The sequence below is a fragment of the Amblyraja radiata genome, chromosome 3 (genome assembly GCF_010909765.2).
Source record: "Amblyraja radiata isolate CabotCenter1 chromosome 3, sAmbRad1.1.pri, whole genome shotgun sequence".
Lineage (NCBI taxonomy): Eukaryota > Metazoa > Chordata > Chondrichthyes > Rajiformes > Rajidae > Amblyraja > Amblyraja radiata.
This window is the reverse complement of record NC_045958.1, coordinates 76464348-76489913: the sequence shown is the minus strand read 5'-3', so window position 1 is coordinate 76489913 and position 25566 is coordinate 76464348. Positions and strand designations below refer to the sequence as shown.

Genomic DNA, 25566 nt, shown 5'->3' with positions numbered 1-25566 from the left:
CTTTCAGCGATGAATGACCCAGTGCAGAAGTCCATTGGATAATATGGCTGCTCGCTCTGAAATGAATGGAGTTGGGATTTGCCTCTTACCAATGATGTCACAAAGCTTTAAACATGATTCCGTGTGGATGGTGGCAAAATAGCAGGCGGTGGTTGTACCATTTCTCAGCGTTTTTTTCTGTTGAATAATGAAGTCATTATTAGTGAGAAGCTTGTTCAGTTTTTAACATTGAAATGGTTACTTCTTTCTGAGCATTCCCTTCTCTGAGCAGCAAAACATCACCACTAGGCAAAGAATTTTACCTGAAACTTCTTACTTCGTCCATAGTACTGAATGCATCAACCTGTAGCGACTGTGCCTGACTCTCTATGATGGGTTTATATAATGCATTGAGTCAACCCGCCGGGGATGAATTTACAGTAGCCGGTTTTTATATAGTCTTTCACAGGAATGCTACAGTGCAGACTGGGTAGATTCAGCCAAAATGCGTCAATATCGATTTAATAAAATAACAATTTAGTTGCTCTCACTGTCTCAGAATCTCCGTTAAATCTGCATTCTCCTTCTCTCTCTTTTTCATTCCTATTCCTTTCAAATAATTAAGCAGTGACGTACTTTAAATATTTAGGATTTTAAAGGAAATGGATCATTTTTCTCTGTCTATCCTTTTCCCCCCATTTGTGGAAAGTCTAGAAACATAACTGTTTGGAACATTTCTAGCCATAGGCTGGTAAAATTTGCAAGTAGCATGTGATCCCAGGACCATTGCCACTTGAAATCTGAGACTGATTGCTTTGTATTGAATTAAAAAGCTGTTAATAGATACGGGCCAAACGTTGATGTGTGGAGTTAGGTCTGCATCTTATTGAATGACAGAACAGCTCCAAGGGGCTGAATGGATTCCCCATTCCTATATCATGCATCTCGTCCTGCACCAAGTTAGATATAGCTCTTGGCGCTAACGGAATCAAAGGATATGGGGAGAAAGTAGGAACAGGGTACTGATTTTGGATGATGCCATGATCATATTGAATATGGCTCGAAGGGCCGAATGGCCTACTCCTATTATTCCTATATTTCTAAGTGATGCAGGACAATTTGGCAAGGTAGATAGGGACAACATTTATTGCCGGGTGTAGGGAATATTGTGGTAAGTTTGGGGAGTAATAATGAAGTGGTGAGTGCATTGGTGGTGGTAGGAGTTCCCATGATAAATATTTGCTGCTATATTAATCCCTGTACATGAGTCTCCTATTATATGTAGATAAAAGGGACTGTGGATTTTGTAATCTTGAGCGAAACACAAAGTGCAGGAGGAACTCAACGGGTGAGGCAGTATCGGGGGCGGGAATGGACAGGCGACATTTTGAGTCAAGACGCCAGAATAGTTTAAAGGTTCCTGACCTGAAAGATCGCCTGCCCATTTCCTCCCCAGATGCTGCCTGACATGCCGAGTTCTTCCGCGCTTTGTATTTCGCTCCTATTATGTGTGATTGTAGTAATGAGGCAGGATGAAACATTGAAAGGTATAAACTGACTAATGTCTTTATAAATCTGTTATTAACCAAACAAATGCACTGAATTGTAGAAACAAAGAATTGCAGATGCTGGTTAATACACAAATGGACACAAAATGCTGCAATGACTCAGCAGGTGAGGCAACATCTTTCGAGAACATGGATAGGTGACATTTCCTGACACGAAACACTACCCATCCATGTTCTCTAGAGACACTGCCTCACCTGAGTTACTCCAGCACTGTGCCCTTAAATTAATTGGATTACTATTGGATGATCAAAGGTTATGGTCTATGGTTTTTACATTGCATTTACTGAAATGCAAAATGCTAAAATAAAGAATAAAGAATAACTATGTTAGTTAATGCAGGAACCCTGAATATGAGAGAAACAGCTTTACACCAGTAACCACTGCGTTCAATGAGTACTTGTTGCTCATTAGGTAGGACAGTTACTACTTGCAATCACCTCTTATCTTACGTGAGGAAAGCAGGCTAATGCTGCATTTGGCTGATTTTCCCTTCCATCGGTTTTGAATGGCAGTATTGGATCTGTTTATTATTCCCTCCCGCTGTACTTTCCAGAGAGTAAAAAATATTTTCCTCCTGTCAACTTTGATGCTTTTTTGCCAATCAGATTCATTCTGTCTCTTCTGGTTTTGCCCCCTGTCAATTGGAACTATCCACACAACTAAAACCAATTGCCTCTGTGGTCATTCTTGCATCAGAACAGGTCATTGGGCCCATATGCTGATGTTCATGGTTCACATAATCCCCCTCCCATCCTGCTTGATCTCACCCCATCAGCACATCCTTTCACCACCTTGTCTTCATGTGTTTATCCAGCTTCCTCTAAAAAGGAACCTTGTTATTTTCTTCAAACATTCCAGCCATTTCTAAATGCTTATTACATGAAGAATTATTTCCAGAAGTCATTATTGAACTGTTGGTACTAATTTAATAATATCGGGACGACAGATGGCACAATGGGCTAAGTGTTCGGCTGGCGACCGGAAGGTAGCCGGTTCGAATCCCGCTTGGAGTGCATACTGTCGTTGTGTCCTTGGGCAAGACACTTCACCCACCTTTGCCTGTGTGTGAATGTGTGTGAGTGATTGGTGGTGGTCGGAGGGGCCGTAGGCGTAGATTGGCAGCCACGCTTCCGTCAGTCTGCCCCAGGGCAGCTGTGGCTACAGAAGTAGCTTACCACCACTGAGTGTGACTGAGGAGTGAATGAATAATGCGATGTAAAGCGCCTTGAGTATTAGAAAGGCGCTATATAAATCCCATCCATTATTATTATTATTAATATATTTACAGATGAGTTTTGACCTTCCTCACATAGTTATCTTCTTTCCAAAATCTTGCTAGATCCTTTAAGACCCCAACATCAGTTACCCTTTGACTTTCACCTTGCATGAATAGAACCCAGTGTGATAGTTCTAACTTCTCAGCTCTGGTATCCCCTCATGAATATATTTTCTCCTCCTTTTGTGAATTTATATCCTTTCTGTAATATGGGATCCAGATTTCCAAGTGTGGTCAAAACAAGTTGAAAGCTCTAAATTGGTCAATATCTTTATAAATCTATTAATAACCCAAAAAGTGAACTGGATTGCTGCTGGGTGCTCTAAGGTTATTGATCAATCAACGTTTAGGTTGTGCTTGTTGAATAATCAAAGTACAAAAATACAGAAGAATAAACTTGTTGGTTAAGGCAGGAACCCTGAATATGGGAGAAAGGGATGTGTGCCATGAGCCACTGTGTTCAATAAATATTTGCACATGCAGAAGGACAGTTATTACTTGCAAGCATCCACTACTTTACCTGTGGGGAAAATAGACTAATGCTGCATTTGGCTGATTTCCTCATGCAACACTGCAGTACATACCACTACTTTGGTGTAGACATCCTCTGCAAACTTCAGGTCTTTGAACCTGGCTTCAACGGGGAACGTATATTTGATTAACCATTGAAGAAGAGGCAGATCCAGGCAACATCCCATGTTGGGATATTGGGGGGCATGGATGTGGGTGTCAATCAGTCCTGGCATAAAGAATTCCTCTCTGAATGGAGAGAACATGGATGGTCAATGATGCAGCTCACTTACATGAACTTCATTGCAATGCAGCAGGAAGACAAAGGGAAAAGACACGGTTAGTTTAGCGAACTGCAGGAATGTTTAAGTTCAATCAATAATCACTAAACAAACAACAGCAGAGTAGTGACCTTAGAGTCATCATATCCAGAAATACGATCATAGTGCCATGAGCTCCTGGGTTGGGAGCAAGCAAAGCTCAACAATTACGCTGCGGATTTCTGGAGGATTTTGAGGAATACTCAGATTAAAGAGAATTACAGTAAAAAGGCCACTCGACCCCACTGGTCTCTGCTGGAGGTTACCTTCCACATAACTTCCTCCTACCCATTTCCATTTCACCAATCAAAAGTACCAACTTTTCATACATCATACATTGGATTGCTGCTGGGTGCTCAAAGGTTATTGATCAATCAATGTTTAGGTTGTGCTTGTTGAATAAGCAAAGTACAAAAATACAGAAGAATAAACTTGTTGGTTAAGGCAGTAACCTTGAATATGATCAATAACCTTTGAGCACCCAGCTGGTTCCAATGAATGAAGAATCTCTTCATACATTGGAACCAGGGGCCTGATACCGTGTATTAATAAAACATTAAAATGTATTTTATTAGCAGAGATCAATTTCTAGCCAGACATTAAGCTTGGGACAACTCATATTCCAGGGATACCCTTTATAAATGAGCAGCACACAAAGATTTTCTGCACTGTCTGCCTCTCAAGGCATTGGCATGGATTCAAGGAATTAATTCTTGAGTGAGAATAATTTGGATACTAACATATTACAAAAAGTTTACTCCTACTATAAAAAGGTTATCTAAAGGCGTGGTATGATTTCCATTTTGGTTATCAGAATCATAAAGATGCATTTTTGCAGTGCAGGCATTTCTGGTCATTGGGAAATTTCCTTAGCCTGAGGGATCTGAGGTAATATATCAATGGGGAAGAGCATTGAACTGAAGCCATTTTCCCCCTTCTTGAGCAAGGAAGGTTAGATTTTCACTCATACTTTCTGTAATGTGCTTACACAGCATATGTGAAACATTCAAGCTCTGCATCTTCACCAATGTCACCAACATGAAAAACTAATGTTGTATTACAATGATTGGGGAGGTGGAGCCACAAACCACCCGTACAGGACTATTCGGGGATTGAGGTTGCAATTGCACAATAACACCTCTACCTGCACAAGTTGGAAAATCTCACGTACATTGTCCTAGATTTTCACATCCCTCTTCCCTCTCCTCCTGACTGCTTAAAACATATTACCAGTGGGGCAAGGACTTCATAACTTATAACATGCTCTAACCTTGGGCAAAGCTTTCTGATCTTCTCTCTCTTGAAATGCCACTTTTGCGACAATTCTTCTTCTTTATCGGCAGGTTCAATAAAAACGATCTGCAACAGAATATAACATTCAATTCTGGTTAAATTCTGCTGGATTAAAGATACTTCCCTCTGTCCTAAAGAACATGAGTTTCCAAACTATTGAGAAACAAAACAGGTCCAGAGAGAGAACTAAAATGACCAGTTGGCCAGGCAACATTTATAGAAAGTTAATGTTTTAGGTTGATAGTCTTTCATCAAAATTGAGAATAATTGCAGAGGTCAAGTTTTAAAATGCAGTGAAAGTAGCAATTGGAGCAGAAAAATTGAAGGAAAAGTGAGAAGACAAGGAAACGTCTGTGATTAGATGGAAGGCATAAAGGGTCTGTCCCACTTGGGCATCATTTGCGCAGGTGGCGTGCGAAGAATTCGCGAATCCCCAAATCCTGGGGCGCCGCGCGCGACCGCGCGTCACTGCCTACGCCACCACGCGCCATGCACGCGTCACGACACTAAATGATGTCGCCTAGATGTCGTGCAAATGACGCCCAAGTGGGACAGGCCCTTAAAGCTTCAAGGACAGGAGGCTGACACTGTGAGATGAAAAGTGTTAGTGACAGGGAATAAAGGAGTAAACACAAAACAATTATTGGAAATGACTAAAGGAGCCTACAGTGAATGTTGGAAATCCCAAATAACGATGCTAGAAAAGCTGATTATCTGTTTGAAGTCAGCATTGTTCAGAAATGCAACATCCCGACTGAGATGCTGTTCCTCGAGGTTTTGCAAAGCCTTGTTGAACTCCCAGCAGATTTTGACATCTGAGAGATAAGAGCTTGAGTGATTTCCTTTTCACTGATTAGATTTATGCACAATCAGTGACTGGAAATGTATTTATTTAATTTTAACATCTTTGCATACAAATATCTGCTGCAGGTTAAGCAGCATCTGTGGGTGGAAACGAATAGCGAATGTTTCATGTCGAAACCCCACGTTAGAACTGAGAGTGGAGAGGGGAGATAGCCAGTACAGAGGGAGAGTGGGGAGACAGTGATTAGGAACAGTCAACATGGATTTGTGCCTGGAAGGTCATGTTTGACTAATCTTCTTGAATTTTTTGAAGAGGTTACTAGGGAAATTGATGAGGGTAAAGCAGTGGATGTTGTCTATATGGACTTCAGTAAGGCCTTTGACAAGGTTCCACATGGAAGGTTCATTTGTTGGGTATTAATGGTGGAGTAGCAAGATGGATTCAACAGTGGCTGAATGGCAGATACCAGAGAGTAATGGTGGATGGCTGTTTGTCAGGTTGGAGGCCGGTGACTAGTGGGGTGCCTCAGGGATCTGTGTTGGGTCCACTGTTGTTTGTCATGTACATCAATGATCTGGATGATGAGGTGGTAAATTGGATTAGTAAGTATGCAGATGATACTAAGATAGGTGGTGTTGTGGATAATGAAGTAGATTTTCAAAGTCTACAGAGAGATTTAGGCCATTTGGAAGAGTGGGCTGAAAGATGGCAGATGGAGTTTAATGCTGATAAGTGTGAGGTGCTACATGTTGGCAGGACAAATCAAAATAAGATGTACATGGTAAATGGCAGCGAATTGAGGAATGCAGTTGAACAGAGGGATCTAGGAATAACTGTGCATAGTTCCCTGAAGGTGGAATCTCATGTCAATAGGGTGGTAAAAAAAGCTTATGGCATGCTGGCCTTTATAAATCAGAGATTGAGTATAGAAGTTGGGATGTAATGTTAAAATTGTACAAGGCATTGGTGAGGCCAATTCTGGAGTATGGTGTACAGTTTTGGTCGCCTAATTATAGGAAAGATGTCAATAAAATAGAGAGAGTACAGAGGAGATTTACTAGAATGTTTTAGATTAGATTAGGTTAGATTCAACTTTATTGTCATTGCACAAGTACAGGTACAGGTACAACAAAATGCAGTTTAGCATCTAACCAGAGTGCAAAGTAGTAAAATGCTGATTAAAACAATATATACAAATGAGGATATATCAAGGTTCAACGGTTCAAGGGAGTTTATTGTCATGTGTCCCTGTATAGGACAATGACATTCTTGCTTTGCTTAAGCACCCAGAAAATAGTAGGCATTTACTACAAAACAGATAAATATTGATCTATGTACATAGGCATATACATGTGCTATATTCTGGTGAATAGAGCTTAACTGTAAATTATATAAACTATAAATAATACTGATGAGAAGGGGGGGGGGGGGGGGGGGGGGCGAGGGCTGGGCCTGTGAGTTCAGCAGGGTAATGGTGTTTTGGAAGAAGCTGTTCCTTAGCCTGCCTTGCCTGGGTTTCAGCAATTAAGTTACGGAGAAAGGTTGAACAAGTTAGGTATTTATTCTTTGGAGCGCAGAAGGTTAAGGGGGGACTTCATAGAGGTCTTTAAAATGATGAGAGGGATAGACAGAGTTGAAGTGGATAAGCTTTTTCCATTGAGAGTAGGGAAGATTCAACCAAGAGGACATGATTTGAGAATTAAGGGACAGAAGTTTAGGGGTAACATGAGGGGGAACTTCTTTACCCAGAGAGTGGTACCTGTGTGGAATGAGCTTCCAGTGGAAGTGGTTCGATTTTATCATTTAAAAATAAATTGGATAGGTATATGGATGGGAAGGTTATGGTCTGAGTGCAGGTAGATGGGACTAGGTGAGAATAAGTGTTCGGCACGGACTAGAAGGGCCGAGATGACCTGTTTCCGTGCTGTAATTGTTATATGGTTATAGATGTGAGAGGTAGTCACAAAATGCTGGAGTAACTCAGCAGGCCAGGAAGCATCTCTGAGGAGAAAAAATCTCCAGAGATGCTGCCTGTCCCGCTGAGTTACTCCGGCATTTTGTATCTACCTTTGATTTAAACCAGCATCTGCAGTTCTTTCTTACAAAGAAGTGAGAGGTGTTTGGTGAACTGGGGAGATGCAGGATAACAAGCATATGGAGTCAGGTGGGTGGGCTGTGTGTGTGTGTGTGTGTGTGTGGGTGGGGGGGGCAGGGGCAGGAAGATAATGGATGAAGGCAGAGAGAAGAGAGAAAAAGAACAAGATAAAAAGGAGTAATAATGGAAGGCAGATGGAACCAGGTGAGTTGAGTTGAGGGGATGGGATGGTAAAGGTGGAGACAGCTGCTGAAGTTATTGGCAGCAATGCAAAGACTGCCAATGCTAGAATCTGATGAGTGAGGTTGGTGGTATTCGGGGAGAGGTGAATGGTAGAAGGAGCCAGAACTAGATGGGGGAGAAAGGCCGTGAGTGGAAATATGTGTAGAACGTGGATGCTACCAGGATGGGGAGGGGGACCATTTTACATGTCCTGTAGTTGCAGGTATTGCAAGAACCTGCTGCATTATCATCACATGTTTCACTTGGAATGTAGGACATTTTGGGATAAAACACGTAAACAGCAAAATTGATATGCCCAGAACATTTTGATCATCGCAAGATACACCACGACCATGAGGTAGAAAACATAGCAGCCAATTTGTGCACAGCAAGCTCCCACAAACTTCAGTATGAGAAATGACAATAAATTGTTCTTAACTATGTGGATTAGGAGATAAAGGCTGCAGCAAACTGCTCTGCTCTTCCTCGTTGCAGTGTGAGAGGCCAGGTAGGTAGGGTTTTAACTCAATGTTACTTTTGACATTTTTTGAAGCACCATTTACACCAAACCTAGTCTTGATTCCCTCATGAGATGTTGGCCTGGCTGGCCAGTCCCTCGTTCAATGCACAGACCCAACTGCCCATGACAAAATGATCATGAGCCCACTTCTTAAATCACTGCAGTCCCCCTCAGTAGACATGTTTGGGAATCCTGCTCCAGGAAAGAAAGCACAGTGAAATATTTCCAGGGTGTAACTTGGAGGGGAACACCGATGATCTCATGTTCATAAGTGAGAGGAGCAGAATTAGGCCATTTAGCCCATCAGGTCTACTCTGTCATTCAATCATGGCTGATCTATCTCTCCCTCGTAACCCCATTCTCCTGCCTTCTTCCCATGACCCCTGACCCCTGTCTCACATAGAAGAAGCCAATGCCATCACAGATACTAGGGTTCAATGATGATGTTCAGGCCAGTTTAACAACTGAGACCTTTCAGGGTGATATTTCCAGATCTGTTAGGCGCTCCCCCCCCCCCCTGGTGAATGCTATGTACTTACCTTTCTCTGTTTCTCTCCCGAGTACAGGCCTCGTGGCTGTGTCTGGAATCAAGGGGTTAAAAGGCTCCTGTACCCGATTGGCCAAGCTGCATCAGGTGACAGGTGACTCATCTGAAGCTTAAATACCAGAATCTCCCAGGATTCTCTCTCTTCTTCGTAGACCCTGACTTGTGAGCAGCCTGCTGGTGTGAGCTGAGGAAGGCCTGCCACATGGCATAGAACTTTGTGTACTTTCACCATTACTTGTTAACAAATATTGAATTGGGACGGATAAGGGCTGACAGTGTTTTCGAGTATTTTGTTTCAGGGTTATATCTCTTTAGGCAGGTTTTAGGGTCTCTGGTTCGACGGTCCATTACGTGGCTGGCTGGAGCACTGTTTAATTGTTTGTTAGTCCATCCATATCCCTGACTGGGTTGTTTAAATCAGGTTTGGGTTTTGTGTTCCATTGAATAATTAAAAGATTTTTGAACTTGAACCTGGTTTTTGAATTATGTTACACGGCTCTGAAGTACCTGCATTCGGGAGTCGTAACAAGATCTAATAATCATGGTTTCTACAAAGAAATATAGAAATATAGAACAGTCACCCGGACATGTTATTCAGATGTAGCCCAGTCCATTCACCCTCTAGCTGTCTCCTCCCACCCTCCCATCCGCCCGCCCTCGGGCTCCTCCTCCTCCTCCCTTTGTCCTTCTTTCTTTCCCCACCCCCTATCAGTCTGAAGAAGGGTTTCGGCCCGAAACATCGCCTATTTCCTTCGCTCCATAGATGCTGCTGCACCCGCTGAGTTTCCCCAGCAATTTTGTGTACCTATGTTATTCAGATATCTGGGCTGTATCAAGACTGTGTAGGATCTACCGAATCCCACGGCAGAAAGCAAAGAATAAACGACACAGCTGAGCCAGACACCTTGTGTCACGTTTATTCCAGAAGCCCCTTTTACCTACATTCTCACCAATCATAACCCGTGTGCACATAAGGCCAATTAGTGCATCTGACCTTGTTGTTATTGAGCTCTTGTGGCTGTACCTTCTCGTGAGGTTGCTGGCAAGTCGCCAGTGGTGACAGAATGCAAAACTAACATGCACAATTAACATGCAAAACTAACATGGGCGTGAAGGTGCCACAACTGTAAGAAATTGCAGAGTTGTGGATGTAGCCCAGTCCATCACACAGACCAGATTCACACCATTGATTCCATTTACATTCCATGCTGTCTTGGAAAATCAGTCAACATACACAAAGACTCGTCCCACCCCCATCATTCTTTCTTCTCCCAGCTCCCATCGGGCAGAAGATACAGAAACCTGAAAGTGCAGACCTCCAGCCACAGGAACTGCCTCTTCCCCTCTGTTGTCGGGCTACAGAATGCTCCTTCCATAAGTTAGGGTACTATTCAATTCACCTCTACCCCATTGTGGACATTGGAGTTTGTCTCTGGAACTGATGTGCTGCAATGCTGAGAGTTCTGCACTCTGAACCTTTCCCTCGTCCCACCCCCATCATTCTTTCTTTTCCCAGCTCCCACTCTGAACCTTTTCCCTATGCATAGGGAGGTTGCACGCAGTGGAGGTCACGACCCGTGACCCATACTGTTGCCACACAACACCAACTGGCGTACACGCGATGAACTGTTGGTAAGCATTTGCTCTGGCTGCCAGCACAGCGGGCCCTTCTTCTGTCCCAGCATCCAGATTGGTTGCACACTTGCGGACCCTGGGCCGTCTATCCCCCACCCCTGGCCGTGCAGCGTGGTCAGTGACTCTGGGTGGGCGGAGGGAGCAGACCATCCCCAACTCTGCTGCAGCTGGCGTTACCTGGAGCTGCGGCCCCACTTTACCCGGCCCCGCCAGTGACAGTGCAGCCCACAGCGGGAGATGGAGCAGACGCCGGTGACCCCGGGGGAGAGAGTCGAGGCTGTCCCGAGGGATGCTCTCCTTCAGCCGCTTACACCTTGGTGCTCGGGTTCAGAACAAAGATACTAGAGCATTTGGTTCAGAGCGCTCAGTTACCCAAAAAAATAACCCCACAATATTGCAATCAAATTGCTCTGTTTAAATTCACTTTATATAGCGAAGGCTTATCGAGATGGTGCTGTCTGGGCACGACAATGAATGTGGCTATTAGTCGCGGATTGTAAAAGACACCACACCACGAGATAACACCAGTTTAAACCTTATACCTTCCCGCTTTCAATGACAGCACCCACAATTACATACAGCGTAAAAATTGACCATTTCGGCGGTTTTTAACAGGTAAGAAAGTAGGCATTTCGTGTATTAACAGTGTGTGCCGAGGGAGCCATGTCCTCCACAAGGATTGAGCGTCATGCCCTTTGATCCGATGACCTTACGTGCAACCCCCCTATAAGGTAGACATAAAATGCTGCAGCAACTCTACCTGTTGTGTTTGAGTTTGATTGGCTTGATTGGATTTATGTATTGTATTATCTGATTTGATTGGGTAGCATGCAAAACAAAGCTTGTCAATAGACAATAGACAATAGGTGCAGGAGTAGGCCATTCGGCCCTTCGAGCCAGCACCGCCATTCAATGTGATCATGGCTGATCATCCCCAATCAGTACCCCGTTCCTGCTTTCTCCCCATATCCCCCGACTCCGCTATTTTTAAGAGCCCTATCTAGCTCACTCTTGAAAGCATCCAGAGAACCTACTTCCACTGCCCTCTGAGGCAGAGAATTCCACAGACTCACCACTCTCTGTGAGAAAAAGTGTTTCCTCGTCTCTGTTCTAAATGGCTTACTCCTTAAACTGTGACCCCTGGTTCTGGACTCCCCCAACATTGGGAACATGTTTCCTGCCTCCAGCGTGTCCAAACCCGTAACAATCTTATATATTTCAATGAGATACCCTCTCATCCTTCTAAACTCCAGAGTGTACAAGCCCAGCAGCTCCATTCTCCCAGCATACGACAGTCCCGCCATCCTGGGAATTAACCTTGTAAACCTACGCTGCACTCCCTCAATAGCAAGAATGTCCTTCCTCAAGTTAGGGGACCAAAACTGCACACAATTCTCCAGGTGTGGTCTCACCAGGGCTCTGTACAACTGCAGAAGGACCTCTTTGCTCCTATATTCGATTCCTCTTGTTATGAAGGCCGACATGCCATTTATTTTCTTCACTGCCTGCTGTGCCTGCATGCTTACTTTCATAGGCTGATGTACAAGGACCCCCCAGATCCCGTTGTACTTCCCCTTTTCCCAACTTGACGCCATTTAGATAGTAATCTGCCTTCCTGTTTTTGTTACCAAAGTGGATAACCTCACATTTATCCGCATTAAACTTCATCTCCCATGCATCTGCCCACTCCCCCAACCTGTCCAAGTCACCCTGCATTCTCATAGCATCCTCCTCACAGTTCACACTGCCACCCAGCTTTGTGTCATCTGCAAATTTGCTAATGTTACTTTGAATCCCTTCATCCAAATCTTTGATGTATATTGTAAATAGCTGCGGTCCCAGCACCAAACCTTGCGGTACACCACTAGTCACTGCCTGCCAGTCTGAAAGGGACTCGTTAATCCCTACTCTTTGTTTCCTGTCTGCCAACCACTTCTCTATCCATGTCAGCGCTGTACCCCCAATACCATGTGCCCTAATTTTGCCCACTAATCTTCTATGTGCAACCTTATCAAATGCTTTCTGAAAGTCCAGGTACACTACATCCACTGGCTCTCCCTTGTCCATTTTCCTAGTTACATCTTTAAAAAATTGCAGAAGATTAGTCAAGCATGATTCCCCCATCGTAAATCCATGCTGACTCGGACCGATCCTTTTACTGCTATCGTAATGTGCGGCTATTTCATCTCTTATAATTAACTCCAGCATCTTCCCCACCACCGATGTCAGGCTAACTGATCTATAATTCCCTGTTTTCTCTCTCCCGCCTTTCTTAAAAAGTGGGATAACATTAGCTACCCTCCAATCACAAGGAACTGATCCTGAGTCTATAGAACATTGGAAAATTATCACCAATGCATCCACAATTTCAATAGCCACTTCCTTAAGTACCCTGGGATGCAGACCATCAGGCCCTGGGGCTTTATCAGCCTTCAGTCCCATCAGTCTATCCAACACCATTTCCTGCCTAATGTGGATTTCCTTCAGTTCCTCCGTCACCCCAGATCCTCTGGCCACTACTATATCAGGAAGATTGTTTGTGTCCTCCTTAGTGAAGACAGATCTAAAGTATCTGTTCAACTCATCTGCCATTTCCTTGTTCCCCATAATAAATTCACCTTGTTCGGTCTTCAAGGATCCAACTTTGTTCTTAACTAATGTTTTCCTCTTCACATACTAAAAATAAGCTTTTACTATCCTGCTTTATATGTCAGTGTACCTGGGTACATATGACAATAATAAACCTATACCTACTCACCCATACCCAAATTCCCACCTCGCCTCACATTTGTCATCCTACCACGTTTCCCCCTTTCCCATTCCCCGATGGGAAGCGTTGTTTATTCATGTCCCACCATAAATGTTGCCTGACCCGCTGAGTTCCTAACCGGCGATCAAAGGCTCAGAATGCCTTTTTGGAACATTTTTTATTGCCCTTTAAGGCAGGTTACACTTTGATAGGATTCATAACTTGGAAATCAAGTTATAAAATGAACTTCGGACGCTATTTCCTGGATAAAAGATAAGTGCAGCCAATACCCGCAGTTCTATGCCTGGCTCTTATAGCGCTTTTCACGGGGCGACTTGGCGCAAGAGTTAACCAGAGTTGAACATCGTGGGAACCTCGTGCGATAACCGTACGGCATTCGTGGACCACCGTGGACCACCGTGGCGCTAACGGCAGGTACTCGTGTAACTTGGTGACTCGGGAGAAAATTCAAGCAAGCTTGAATTTCACCAAGAGTGACTTGTACACTTGTGGTTGAACATTGCAACATTATATTAGTGCATCTGACCTTGTTGTTATTGAGCTCTTGTGGCTGTACCTTCTCGTGAGGTTGCTGGCAAGTCGCCAGTGGTGACAGAATGCAAAACTAACATGCACAATTAACATGCAAAACTAACATGGGCGTGAAGGTGCCACAACTGTACGAAATTGCAGAGTTGTGGATGTAGCCCAGTCCATCACACAGACCAGATTCACACCATTGATTCCATTTACATTCCATGCTGTCTTGGAAAATCAGTCAACATAAACAAAGACTCGTCCCACCCCCATCATTCTTTCTTCTCCCAGCTCTCATCGGGCGGAAGATACAGAAACCTGAAAGTGCAGACCTCCAGCCACAGGAACTGCCTCTTCCCCTCTGTTGTCGGGCTACAGAATGCTCCTTCCATAAGTTAGGGTACTATTCAATTCACCTCTACCCCATTGTGGACATTGGAGTTTGTCTCTGGAAGTGATGTGCTGCAATGCTGAGAGCTCTGCACTCTGAACCTTTCCCTTTGCATAAAGTAGGCTCATGGATAATTGAGCTCTTGTGGCTGTACCTTCTTGTGAGGCTGCTGACGAGTCTCCAACCATGACAGGCTGTATGCAATCCCAACGTGGGCGTGAAGGCGCCACAGCTCCCCCCTCAGCCACCGAGTTATACAAGGTGACAACTGCCTGGCTTTGTCCTGCACCATACCGGTCTGGCAGGTTGATTTTACTGCCTGATCTTGTTTGGTGCAGTGTGGGAGGTCTTTGACATGAAGTGTTGGGGTCTTGTGACTTCGCCGGTTCGGTGGGTGAGGTAGTCGGTTGGTTCTCGATGTATGCTGGCTTTAACCGGTCGACGGATACGGTCTCAGTTTTTCTGTTGCGATAGATCACAAAACCTTTGGGTAGGCGTTGGATGACTTGGTAAGGGCTGTCGTATGTTTGCTGAAAAGGTCGGCGGATGGCGTTGTGTCGGAACAAAACATATGTGCAACGTTGGAGGTCAGCAGTCACGTAGACCATCGCAGGTGTTCGCCGTGTCGGTGTTGGCCTTAGTAGCTGCATAGTTCGCCGTAATCGATCGACATACCTGCTTGGATCATAGGATCTGTCTGTGGGGATTGGTTCGATAAATTCGCCGGGCAGCTTCAGAGTTGTGCCGTAAACCATTTCCAACGACGAACATCCTAGGTCTGCTTTCACCGCCGTGCGAATGCCAAGCAGAACCAGAGGCAACTGTTCACTCCAGTTCGACGCGTCTCCTCCGGCTGCCAGAGCGGCTTTCAACTGGCGATGGAACCGTTCAATCAGGCCATTCGCTTGTGGATGATACACAGTCGTTCAAATCCTGTTCATACCCAAGAGGTCGGTTAGTGTTTGAAACAGCGCAAACTCGAATTGCAGTCCTTGATATGTCATGATCGTACTTGGGCCCCCAAAGTCCGAAATCCATCAGTCAACAAAAGTGCGGGCTATTGTTTCCGCTGAAATGTTGATGTCCGGGATAACATCTTGTGAACCGGTCTTCAAAAGTGAGCAGATACGTGTAGTTTCTTGATGGTGGGAATGGGCCGACCAAGTCCAGGTCCACGTGCTCGAAACGGGTGTTCGGTACAGGAAACTCACCGAAAGGGGTCCTGGTGTGTCTGAAGATTTTGGATTGTTGACACGATAGACAAGTCTTCACCCATAATCCAACGTCACACTCGATGAAAGGCCAGATGAAACGTTTGGAGATTTACCTACATTCTCACCAATCATAACCCGTGTGCACATAAGGCCAATGAGTGCATCTGACCTTGGAGTTGTTATTGAGCTCTTGTGGCTGTACCTTCTCGTGAGGCTGCTGGCAAGTTGCCAGTGGTGACAGAATGCAAAACTAACATGGGCGTGAAGGTGCCACAACTGTACGAAATTGCAGAGTTGTGGATGTAGCCCAGTCCATCACACAGACCAGATTCACACCATTGATTCCATTTACATTCCATGCTGTCTTGGAAAATCAGTCAACATAAACAAAGACTCGTCCCACCCCCATCATTCTTTCTTCTCCCAGCTCCCATCGGGCAGAAGATACAGAAACCTGAAAGTGCAGACCTCCAGCCACAGGAACTGCCTCTTCCCCTCTGTTGTCGGGCTACAGAATGGTCCTTCCATAAGTTAGGGTACTATTCAATTCACCTCTACCCCATTGTGGACATTGGAGTTTGTCTCTGGAACTGATGTGCTGCAATGCTGAGAGTTCTGCACTCTGAACCTTTCTCTTTGCATAAAGTAGGCTCATGGATTATTGAGCTCTTGTGGCTGTACCTTCTTGTGAGGCTGCTGACGAGTCTCCAACCGTGACAGGCTGTATGCAATCCCAACGTGGGCGTGAAGGCGCCACAGCTCCCCCCTCAGCCACCGAGTTATACAAGGTGACAACTGCCTGGCTTTGTCCTGCACCATACCGATCTGGCAGGTTGATTTTACTGCCTGATCTTGTTTGCTCTTGTGGCTGTACCTTCTCGTGAGGCTGCTGGCAAGTCGCCAGTGGTGACAGACTGTATGCAAAACTAACATGGACATGAAAGTTTTAGATTAGATTAGATCCTTTATTTGTCATTCAGACCTTACGGTCTGAACGAAATGTCGTTACCTGCAGCCATACATACAATAATACAATAATATACAACAGAACAGACAGTAAACACAAATTAACATCCACCACAGTGAGTCCACCAAGCACCTCCTCACTGTGATGGAGGCAAAAATCTTAGGGCTGCAGTCACTTCCCTCCTCTCCTTCCTCTGCGCTGAGGCGATACCCCACCGGGCGATGGTAAATCAGTCCCGCGGCTCACCGAGCTCCGCGAACGGGCCGGTTCAAACACCGCGGCCCGGGGTGGTCGAAGATGCCGCCCTCCAGTCCAGCGGACACAGCTGTTGACGACATCGTCCACTGGCCCGCGACCGAACACCGGACTCAGGCCGCCGCCGCCAGAATGCCGTCTCAGCCACCGGAGCACCGTTCCAGCCCCGAGCCGGGTCACCCTCACGTGAGCGTCTCAGCCCCGCGCCAGGCCGCCCCCACGTGAGCGCCGTTACCCTCGAGCTGGGCCGCCCCGACGGGAGCGCCGTTACCCTCAAGCTGAGCCGCCCCCACGGGGGCGTCTCAGCCCCGTGCCAGGCCGTCCTCACAGCCCCTCACGGGAGCGCCGTTCCAGCCACGAGCTGGGCCACCCTTCAGAGGGAGCGAGCCCAGGGCGAGTCCTGACAGGCTGCCTCCGGAGCCTCGAGGTCGCCACCTCCGCCATTAGGCCTCAGCGCAGACGGAGGCAGAGAAGGATGATACGACAAAAAAGTCGCATTCCCCCGAAGGGAGAGATAGCAAGCCCTGTTTCATCCCCCCCACACACATAAACACAACCTAAAACCAAAAACTTAGCTAAACAAAACGAAAAAAACAGCACAAAAAAGTAAAAACAAACGGACTGCAGGCGAGCCGCAGCCGTTCACCAGCGCCGCCACTTCCGGAACTTCCGGAACTGTGCCACAACTGTAAGAAATTGCAGAATTGTGGATGTAGCCCAGTCCTTCACACAGACCAGATTCCCACCTTTGATTCCATTTACATCCCATGCTGTCTTGGAAAATCAGTCAACATAAACAAAGACTCTTCCCACCCCCATTATTCTTTCTTTTTCCAGCTCCCATCGGGCAGAAGATACAGAAAACTAATAGTGCACACCTCCAGTCTCAGGAACTGCCTCTTCCCCTCTGATATCAGGCTTCAGAATGGTCCTTCCATAAGATAGGGCACTATTGAATTCACCTCTACCCCATTGCGGACATTGGACTTCGTCTGTGGAACTGGTGTGCCGCAATGCTGAGAGTTCTGCACTCTGAACCTTTTCCTTTGCATAGGGAGGTTGCACGCAGTGGAGGTCACGACCCATGACCCATACTGTTGCCACACAACACCAACTGGCGTACACGCGATGAACTGTCGATGAGAGTCGAGGCTGTCCCGAGGGATGCGCTCCTTCAGCCGCTTACACCTTGGTGCTCGGGTTCAGAGCAAAGATACTAGAGCATTTGGTTCAGAGCGCTCAGTCACCCAAAAAAATAACCCCACAATATTGCAATCAAATTGCTCTGTTTAAATTCACTTTATATAGCGAAGGCTTATCGAGATGGTGCTGTCTGGGCACGACAATTAATGTGGCTATTAGTCGCGGATTGTAAAAGACATCACACCACGAGATAACACCAGTTTAAACCTTATACCTTCCCGCTTTCAATGACAGCACCCACAATTACATACAGCGTAAAGATTGACGATTTTGGCGGTTTTTAACAGGTAAGAAAGTAGGCATTTCGTGTATTAACAGTGTGTGCCGAGGGAGCATGTCCTCCACAAGGATTGAGCGTCATGCCCTTTGATCCGATGACCGTACGTGCAACCCCCCTATAAGGTAGACATAAAATGCTGCAGCAACTCTACCTGTTGTGTTTGAGTTTGATTGGCTTGATTGGATTTATGTATTGTATTATCTGATTTGATTGGGTAGCATGCAAAACAAAGCTTGTCAATAGACAATAGACAATAGGTGCAGGAGTAGGCCATTCGGCCCTTCGAGCCAGCACCGCCATTCAATGTGATCATGGCTGATCATCCCCAATCAGTACCCCGTTCCTGCCTTCTCCCCATATCCCCCGACTCCGCTATTTTTAAGAGCCCTATCTAGCTCACTCTTGAAAGCATCCAGAGAACCTACTTCCACTGCCCTCTGAGGCAGAGAATTCCAAAGGCTCACCACTCTCTGTGAGAAAAAGTGTTTCCTCGTCTCTGTTCTAAATGGCTTACTCCTTAAACTGTGACCCCTGGTTCTGGACTCCCCCAACATTGGGAACATGTTTCCTGCCTCCAGCGTGTCCAAACCCGTAACAATCTTATATATTTCAATGAGATCTCCTCTCATCCTTCTAAACTCCAAAAGTACAAGCCCAGCAGCTCCATTCTCTCAGCATATGACAGTCCTGCCATCCTGGGAATTAACCTTGTAAACCTACGCTGCACTCCCTCAATAGCAAGAATGTCCTTCCTCAAATTAGGGGACCAAAACTGCACACAATTCTCCAGGTGTGGTCTCACCAGGGCTCTGTACAACTGCAGAAGGACCTCTTTGCTCCTATATTCGATTCCTCTTGTTATGAAGGCCGACATGCCATTCACTTTCTTCACTGCCTGCTGTACCTGCATGCTTACTTTCATAGACTGATGTACAAGGACCCCCCAGATCCCGTTGTACTTCCCCTTTTCCCAACTTGACGCCATTTAAATATTAATCTGCCTTCCTGTTTTTGGTACCAAAGTGGATAACCTCACATTTATCCGCATTAAACTTCATCTGCCATGCATCTGCCCACTCCCCCAACCTGTCCAAGTCACCCTGCATTCTCATAGCATCCTCCTCACAGTTCACACTGCCACCCAGCTTTGTGTCATCTGCAAATTTGCTAATGTTACTTTGAATCCCTTCATCCAAATCTTTGATGTATATTGTAAATAGCTGCGGTCCCAGCACCGAACCTTGCGGTACACCACTAGTCACTGCCTGCCATTCTGAAAGGGACTCGTTAATCCCTACTCTTTGTTTCCTGTCTGCCAACCACTTCTCTATCCATGTCAGCGCTGAACCCACAATACCATGTGCCCTAATTTTGCCCACTAATCTTCTGTGTGCAACCTTATCAAATGCTTTCTGAAAGTCCAGGTACACTACATCCACTGGCTCTCCCTTGTCCATTTTCCTAGTTACATCTTAAAAAAATTGCAGAAGATTAGTCAAGCATGATTCCCCCATCGTAAATCCATGCTGACTCTGACCGATCCTTTTACTGCTATCGTAATGTGCGGCTATTTCATCTCTTATAATTAACTCCAGCATCTTCCCCACCACCGAGGTCAGGCTAACTGATCTATAATTCCCTGTTTTCTCTCTCCCACCTTTCTTAAAAAGTGGGATAACATTAGCTACCCTCCAATCACAAGGAACTGATCCTGAGTCTATAGAACATTGGAAAATTATCACCAATGCATCCACAATTTCAATAGCCACTTCCTTAAGTACCCTGGGATGCAGACCATCAGGCCCTGGGGATTTATCAGCCTTCAGTCCCATCAGTCTATCCAACACCATTTCTTGCCTAACGTGGATTTCCTTCAGTTCCTCCGTCACCCCAGATCCTCTGGCCACTACTATATCAGGAAGATTGTTTGTGTCCTCCTTAGTGAAGACAGATCCAAAGTACCTGTTCAACTCATCTGCCATTTCCTTGTTCCCCATAATAAATTCACCTTGTTCGGTCTTCAAGGATCCAACTTTGTTCTTAACTAATGTTTTCCTCTTCACATACTAAAAATAAGCTTTTACTATCCTGCTTTATATGTCAGTGTACCTGGGTATATATGACAATAATAAACCTATACCTACTCACCCATACCCAAATTCCCACCTCGCCTCACATTTGTCATCCTACCACGTTTCCCCCTTTCCCATTCCCCGATGGGAAGCGTTGTTTATTCATGTCCCACCATAAATGTTGCCTGACCCGCTGAGTTCCTAGCCGGCGATCAAAGGCTCAGAATGCCTTTTTGGAACATTTTTTATTGCCCTTTAAGGCAGGTTACACTTTGATAGGATTCATAACTTGGAAATCAAGTTATAAAATGAACTTCGGAAGCTATTTCCTGGATAAAAGATAAGTGCAGCCAATACCCACAGTTCTATGCCTGGCTCTTATAGCGCTTTCTCACGGGGCGACTTGACGCAAGAGTTAACCAGAGTTGAACATCGTGGGAACCTCGTGCGATAACCGTACGGCATTCGTGGACCACCGTGGACCACCGTGGCGCTAACGGCAGGTAATCGTGTAACTTGGTGACTCGGGAGAAAATTCAAGCAAGCTTGAATTTCTCCAAGAGTGACTTGTACACTTGTGGTTGAGCATTGCAACATTATATGTACGTAGTGGCCAGTGCGATATCCGTAATAACTCTTGCGGTTACCGTGGGAACTCCTGCGAACGGTGAACCCGGAAGCTGGACAGAGGGGACAGAAGGTGAGTAAAAATTGTCTTCTGTGGGATTGAATTTAAAAAATAAAGATTTGCATCCGCATATGGACATCAACTTATTCATGAGTTATGTTAATGAGATTCAAGAAATAACTATAACCTTTAAAAGGGACTTTACTGAAAGGTCCCGCATTTTTATGGTCCGTGAGAAATTTTTCACATGTACTTCTTTGAGAGATACAGCTCGGAGTCCTCGCCGACTAGCGATCGATGCCTTTCCAAAGCAGGGTCCGGAACGCTACCAATCAATGTTCTCCAGAGACCAGTGTAAGTAGGAGTGAACTGCACATGCTGGTTTAAACCGAAGACAGACACAAAAAGCTGGAGTAACTCAGCGAGTCAAGCAGCATCTCTGGAGAAAAATAGGTGATGTTTCGGGACGAGACACATCTTCAGACTCAATTCCGATTAGTATGTCTGAAGAAGGGTTCTGATTCGAAACGCCACCTATTCTTTTTCTCCAGAGATGCTGCCTGACCCGCTGACTTACTCCAGCTTTTTATGTTTTTCTTCCCAGATCTGACTTACCTGCTGAGTTACACCAACATTTTGTGTCCTTTTGTGTGTATTAACCAGCATCTGCAGTTCCTTTAGACATTACCTAACTTCAGATTTTAGAGATATAGCGCGGAAACAGGCCCTTCGGTCCACCGAGTCCGCGCCGACCACCTATTCTTATACACTCCAGGGACAATTTTACAATGTTACCGAAGCCGATTAACTTACAAACCTGTAATCTCTGAAGTGTGAGAGGAAACCGGTGCACTCGGAGAAAACCCACGTGGTCACAGGGAGAACATACAAACTCCATACAGACTGCAGCCATGGTCAGGATCGAACCCCGGTCTCTGGGGCTGTGAGGCAGCAACTCTACCACTGTGCCGCATGTAGTCAGATTTAATAAATTGCTGGTGTTGCTTCCAAAGACAGAGGCATTGATAATATTAGATCAGAATTGCATCTTTCTGCTAATAGAGTCAATTATTAGTCAATTAATAATAGAATCAATTATTGTTGGTGACATTTCACCTACGAATATCAGACTATTTTCGCAGAGGTAAGGGCCAATTAGGCATAGCAAAAGGTATGAACACTTTTAAACATTTTTTTCCGACTATTTTGTCAAATGCAAATACAGGGAGAATGATCAAAGTGCTCACATGGCTCACTCTGTTAGAAGCGTTCTGAGTTTAAATGTTCCGTGTATTCCTTCTTAAAGTATAATTTTTTGTGTGGCCAGGGGTGCGATTGAGAACAGCTGGGAAAGGGCGGAGGGGGCGTCACGAATAACAGCGTTTCCCTGGCCATATTATGGCCCATTCCCCAACCGTAACATTAATCAAGCTCTGTCTAACTCCGCCTTCACACCATCCCCCTGTGACATGGGTTAGTCATCGCTGGGCGGGCTGTGGGCCGAATGGCCTGCCAACGGGAGTCAGAGACTGACACTGAGATCCATTGTGCAGGAAGGAACTGCGGATGCTGGTTTTTACCGAAGATAGACACAAACGCCACCTGTTCATTTTCTCCAGATATGTTGCCTGACCCATTGAGTTACTCCAACAATTTGTGTCTGTGTTCACTATGAACATTGAATTATTTAATTTTAGGTAACTTACACTCTCTCTCTCTCCCCCGTCCACCCCCTCCTGCCCCCCCCCCCCCCCCCCCTCCCCCATGCAGTAAATGTCGGTTAACCAGTCCAAGGTTTGCAACGATGGTTCCCTCTTGGGATCACACTATCCCTAGCCAACAATTGGCCTATCAGGGAACCAAATATAGACATAAAGTGCTGGACTGACTCACATAGGCCTTTCTCACGGGGCGACTTGACGCAAGATGTAACCAGAGTGAAGTGGTCGTGGTCTAGCACGCTATCACACGATATAACGGGGGGGTAGATAAAGAGTTCCCACGGTACTCGGCATTTCTGTTATTTGTGCGAGTGACTTGTCCGTCTCCCGAGCTTTCCCGTTAAATCTTGAATGAACATTGTGAACTGTCAAGTGTTGTTAAATCATCACGTGGCACAAATGATGTCACTTTTTTTTTCACACACTATAAATATCCTCCCTTGGTTGAATTGGCTCATTTGGAGACATGCCTGTACTAATGCCGTGACTTTACTGCAGGAAGATGCCACATTACTTAGACGATGTTAGTTGCGCCCAAGTTTAAATTTCCAACGTGTGTTTCAGAGTAAAGAGTCAGCGCAGAATCCTTGATAATCAAAAACTGTCTGAATCAGCAAGTTAGACACAAAATGCTGGAGTAACTCAGCGGGCCAAGCAGCATCTCTGGAGAATAAGAATAGATTCCATTTTTGGTCGGGACCCTTCTTCGGGATGATTGTAGTGGGGAACTGGAAGCAAGAAAAGACCGGGACAAATCAGGGCCAACAACAGATGACCTCAGCAGGGTATTTTGAAGAGGGGTCCCGACCCGAAATGTCGCCTAACCCTTTCCTCCAGAGATGCTGCCTGACCTACTGTGATGAACTAACAAACAGATGCTGGGATCTTGAGATCTTTGTGCCCTTTATGTTGTGGTTTTAGTTGAAGTATTGAAATTTATTTATTACTTAATCATTTAAGTAATCAGATAATTTTAAAGATCCAAGAAGGGTCTCGACCCGAACCGTCACCCATTCCTTCTCTCCAGCGATGCTGCCTGTCCCACTGAGTTACTCCAGCATTTTGTGTCTATCTTCGGTTTAAACCAGCATCTGCAGTTCCTTCCTACACATTAACTAAATGACTTCCCTCTGTGCCAATGATGGGCTGAAGGGATTGGCAGGGCATGGGTAGTCTACGTGTGTTCCCTTTGCCAGGGAGGGCCAGTCGTTGCTGGATCTCACCGTGACAGCCAGCATTGTTGAAGAGCAGCCACCGACACTCGATACCCACAGTTCAACACGTGTCCACCCACAGCTGCAGGGAGGACGTTGGGAAATTGTCTACATTTCGCAAGGGCTTTACCGAGAAATACAAGCGTTTGTGGTTGTTCAACAAATCCAGGAACAGATCTACATCTATCTATCGTTTCAAATGACTTTATCGGACTGTGTGTAGGAAGGGACTGCAGGTTGGCACAAAATGCTGGAGAGAGGGGATGGGTGACGTTTCGGGGTGAGACCCTTTTTCAGACTGAGGACGTTTCGGGGCGAGACACTTCTTCAGACTTGCCAACAACAAGGAACGACAGATGCTGGTTTACAGCGAAGATAAATAGAAATTGCATTTAAACCTGTAATCATTGCATCTAATCGTTTAATCCTTCACCTGCCACACCCACTTCGTTTATGCATTAAATATGACATTTCCTTAGTTTTCATAATTGATAGGTGATCCATAAACTCACCATGGAAAATATTGGACGATGCAGGTTTCTGGGAATATGCCGACGCAATTTTTCCATCATACAAATGCATTGCAAATATTATCATAAAAATATCATGTAACGCATTTCTCCCCACCGATCAATGATTTTAACAATACTCAGTGGAAGAATGAAACGGCACCCATACCTTTCCCAACTTGTTTACTGCCACAATACGAGACTCCAAGATCTCCAAAGGGGACGTGTCTGTAGAGTGAATGAAGGTCCCTCTGAAAATTTGTAGGCAATCGCCACGGGAGTCAGGAGCTGTGGTCGCCATGGCTCAAACAGTGACCACTGCACTGCGCAAAGAGTTGATCCAATGTTTCAAGCACAACGATGCGACGCACTCACCAGCTCTTAACCCAGGAAGAGCCGGGCGTATTTATACACATACACTCAGCTAGGGGCGTATTATCATCCATTCCCTGCCCTGCCCTTCTACAAAAAAAACAAAAAAACACTTAACCTCGCAAATGCCCAGAAAGTCTATCAGCTCATGTAGAGCGAGAAAGAGTTAATATCTCAGAGAGCTGCGCTCCCTGGTTGGTAGGAAAACAGATTTTAAGATGCAGGGAAGGAAGTTCAGCAGGGAACGCTTGCGACATGGTTGTGAGCACCGTGACAATGCAAGGTCAAATTCAGTGCTATAGATATTGCTTAATTTAGTTTAACGGTTAGATGTTCTGAACGTTGCAGTTTTCACCTGCAGTGGTGAACAAGTAGCACACGTGTTTATAACCTGTCAGTATCCCAGGCGATAGACACAAAATGCTGGAGTAACTCTGCGGGCCAGGCAGCATCTCTGGAGAGAAGGAATGGGTGACGTTTCGGATCGAGACAGTCCCTTGCCGCTGAGTTACTCCAGATTTTCGTGTCTATCTTCGGTTTAAACCAGCATCTATCTGCAGGGTACTGATTCTGGATGATCAGCCATGATCACATTGAATGGCGGTGCTGGCTCGAAGGGCCGAATTGCCTACTCCTGCACATATTGGCCCTGTTTCTATGTTTCTAAAAATTCATCTTGGCTC

The 25566-nt window shown here is 45.4% G+C and overlaps 1 protein-coding gene across 2 annotated transcripts in view; it reads right to left on the bottom strand.

The window, feature by feature from the left end:
* gda (guanine deaminase) overlaps positions 1 to 24927 on the bottom strand; it is a 67854-nt gene extending 42927 nt beyond the window's left edge. For both annotated transcript variants that reach the window (XM_033018136.1, XM_033018137.1), the window contains exons 1-4: positions 24681 to 24927; positions 4925 to 5013; positions 3409 to 3583; positions 90 to 177 (exon numbers count right to left, since the gene is read on the bottom strand). In XM_033018136.1, coding sequence (XP_032874027.1) covers positions 90 to 177; positions 3409 to 3583; positions 4925 to 5013; positions 24681 to 24812 — 484 coding nt within the window. In that variant the 5' untranslated portion in view covers positions 24813 to 24927. The remainder of the gene's footprint in view (positions 1 to 89; positions 178 to 3408; positions 3584 to 4924; positions 5014 to 24680) is intronic.
* Between the last annotated feature and the right edge of the window lie 639 nt (positions 24928 to 25566).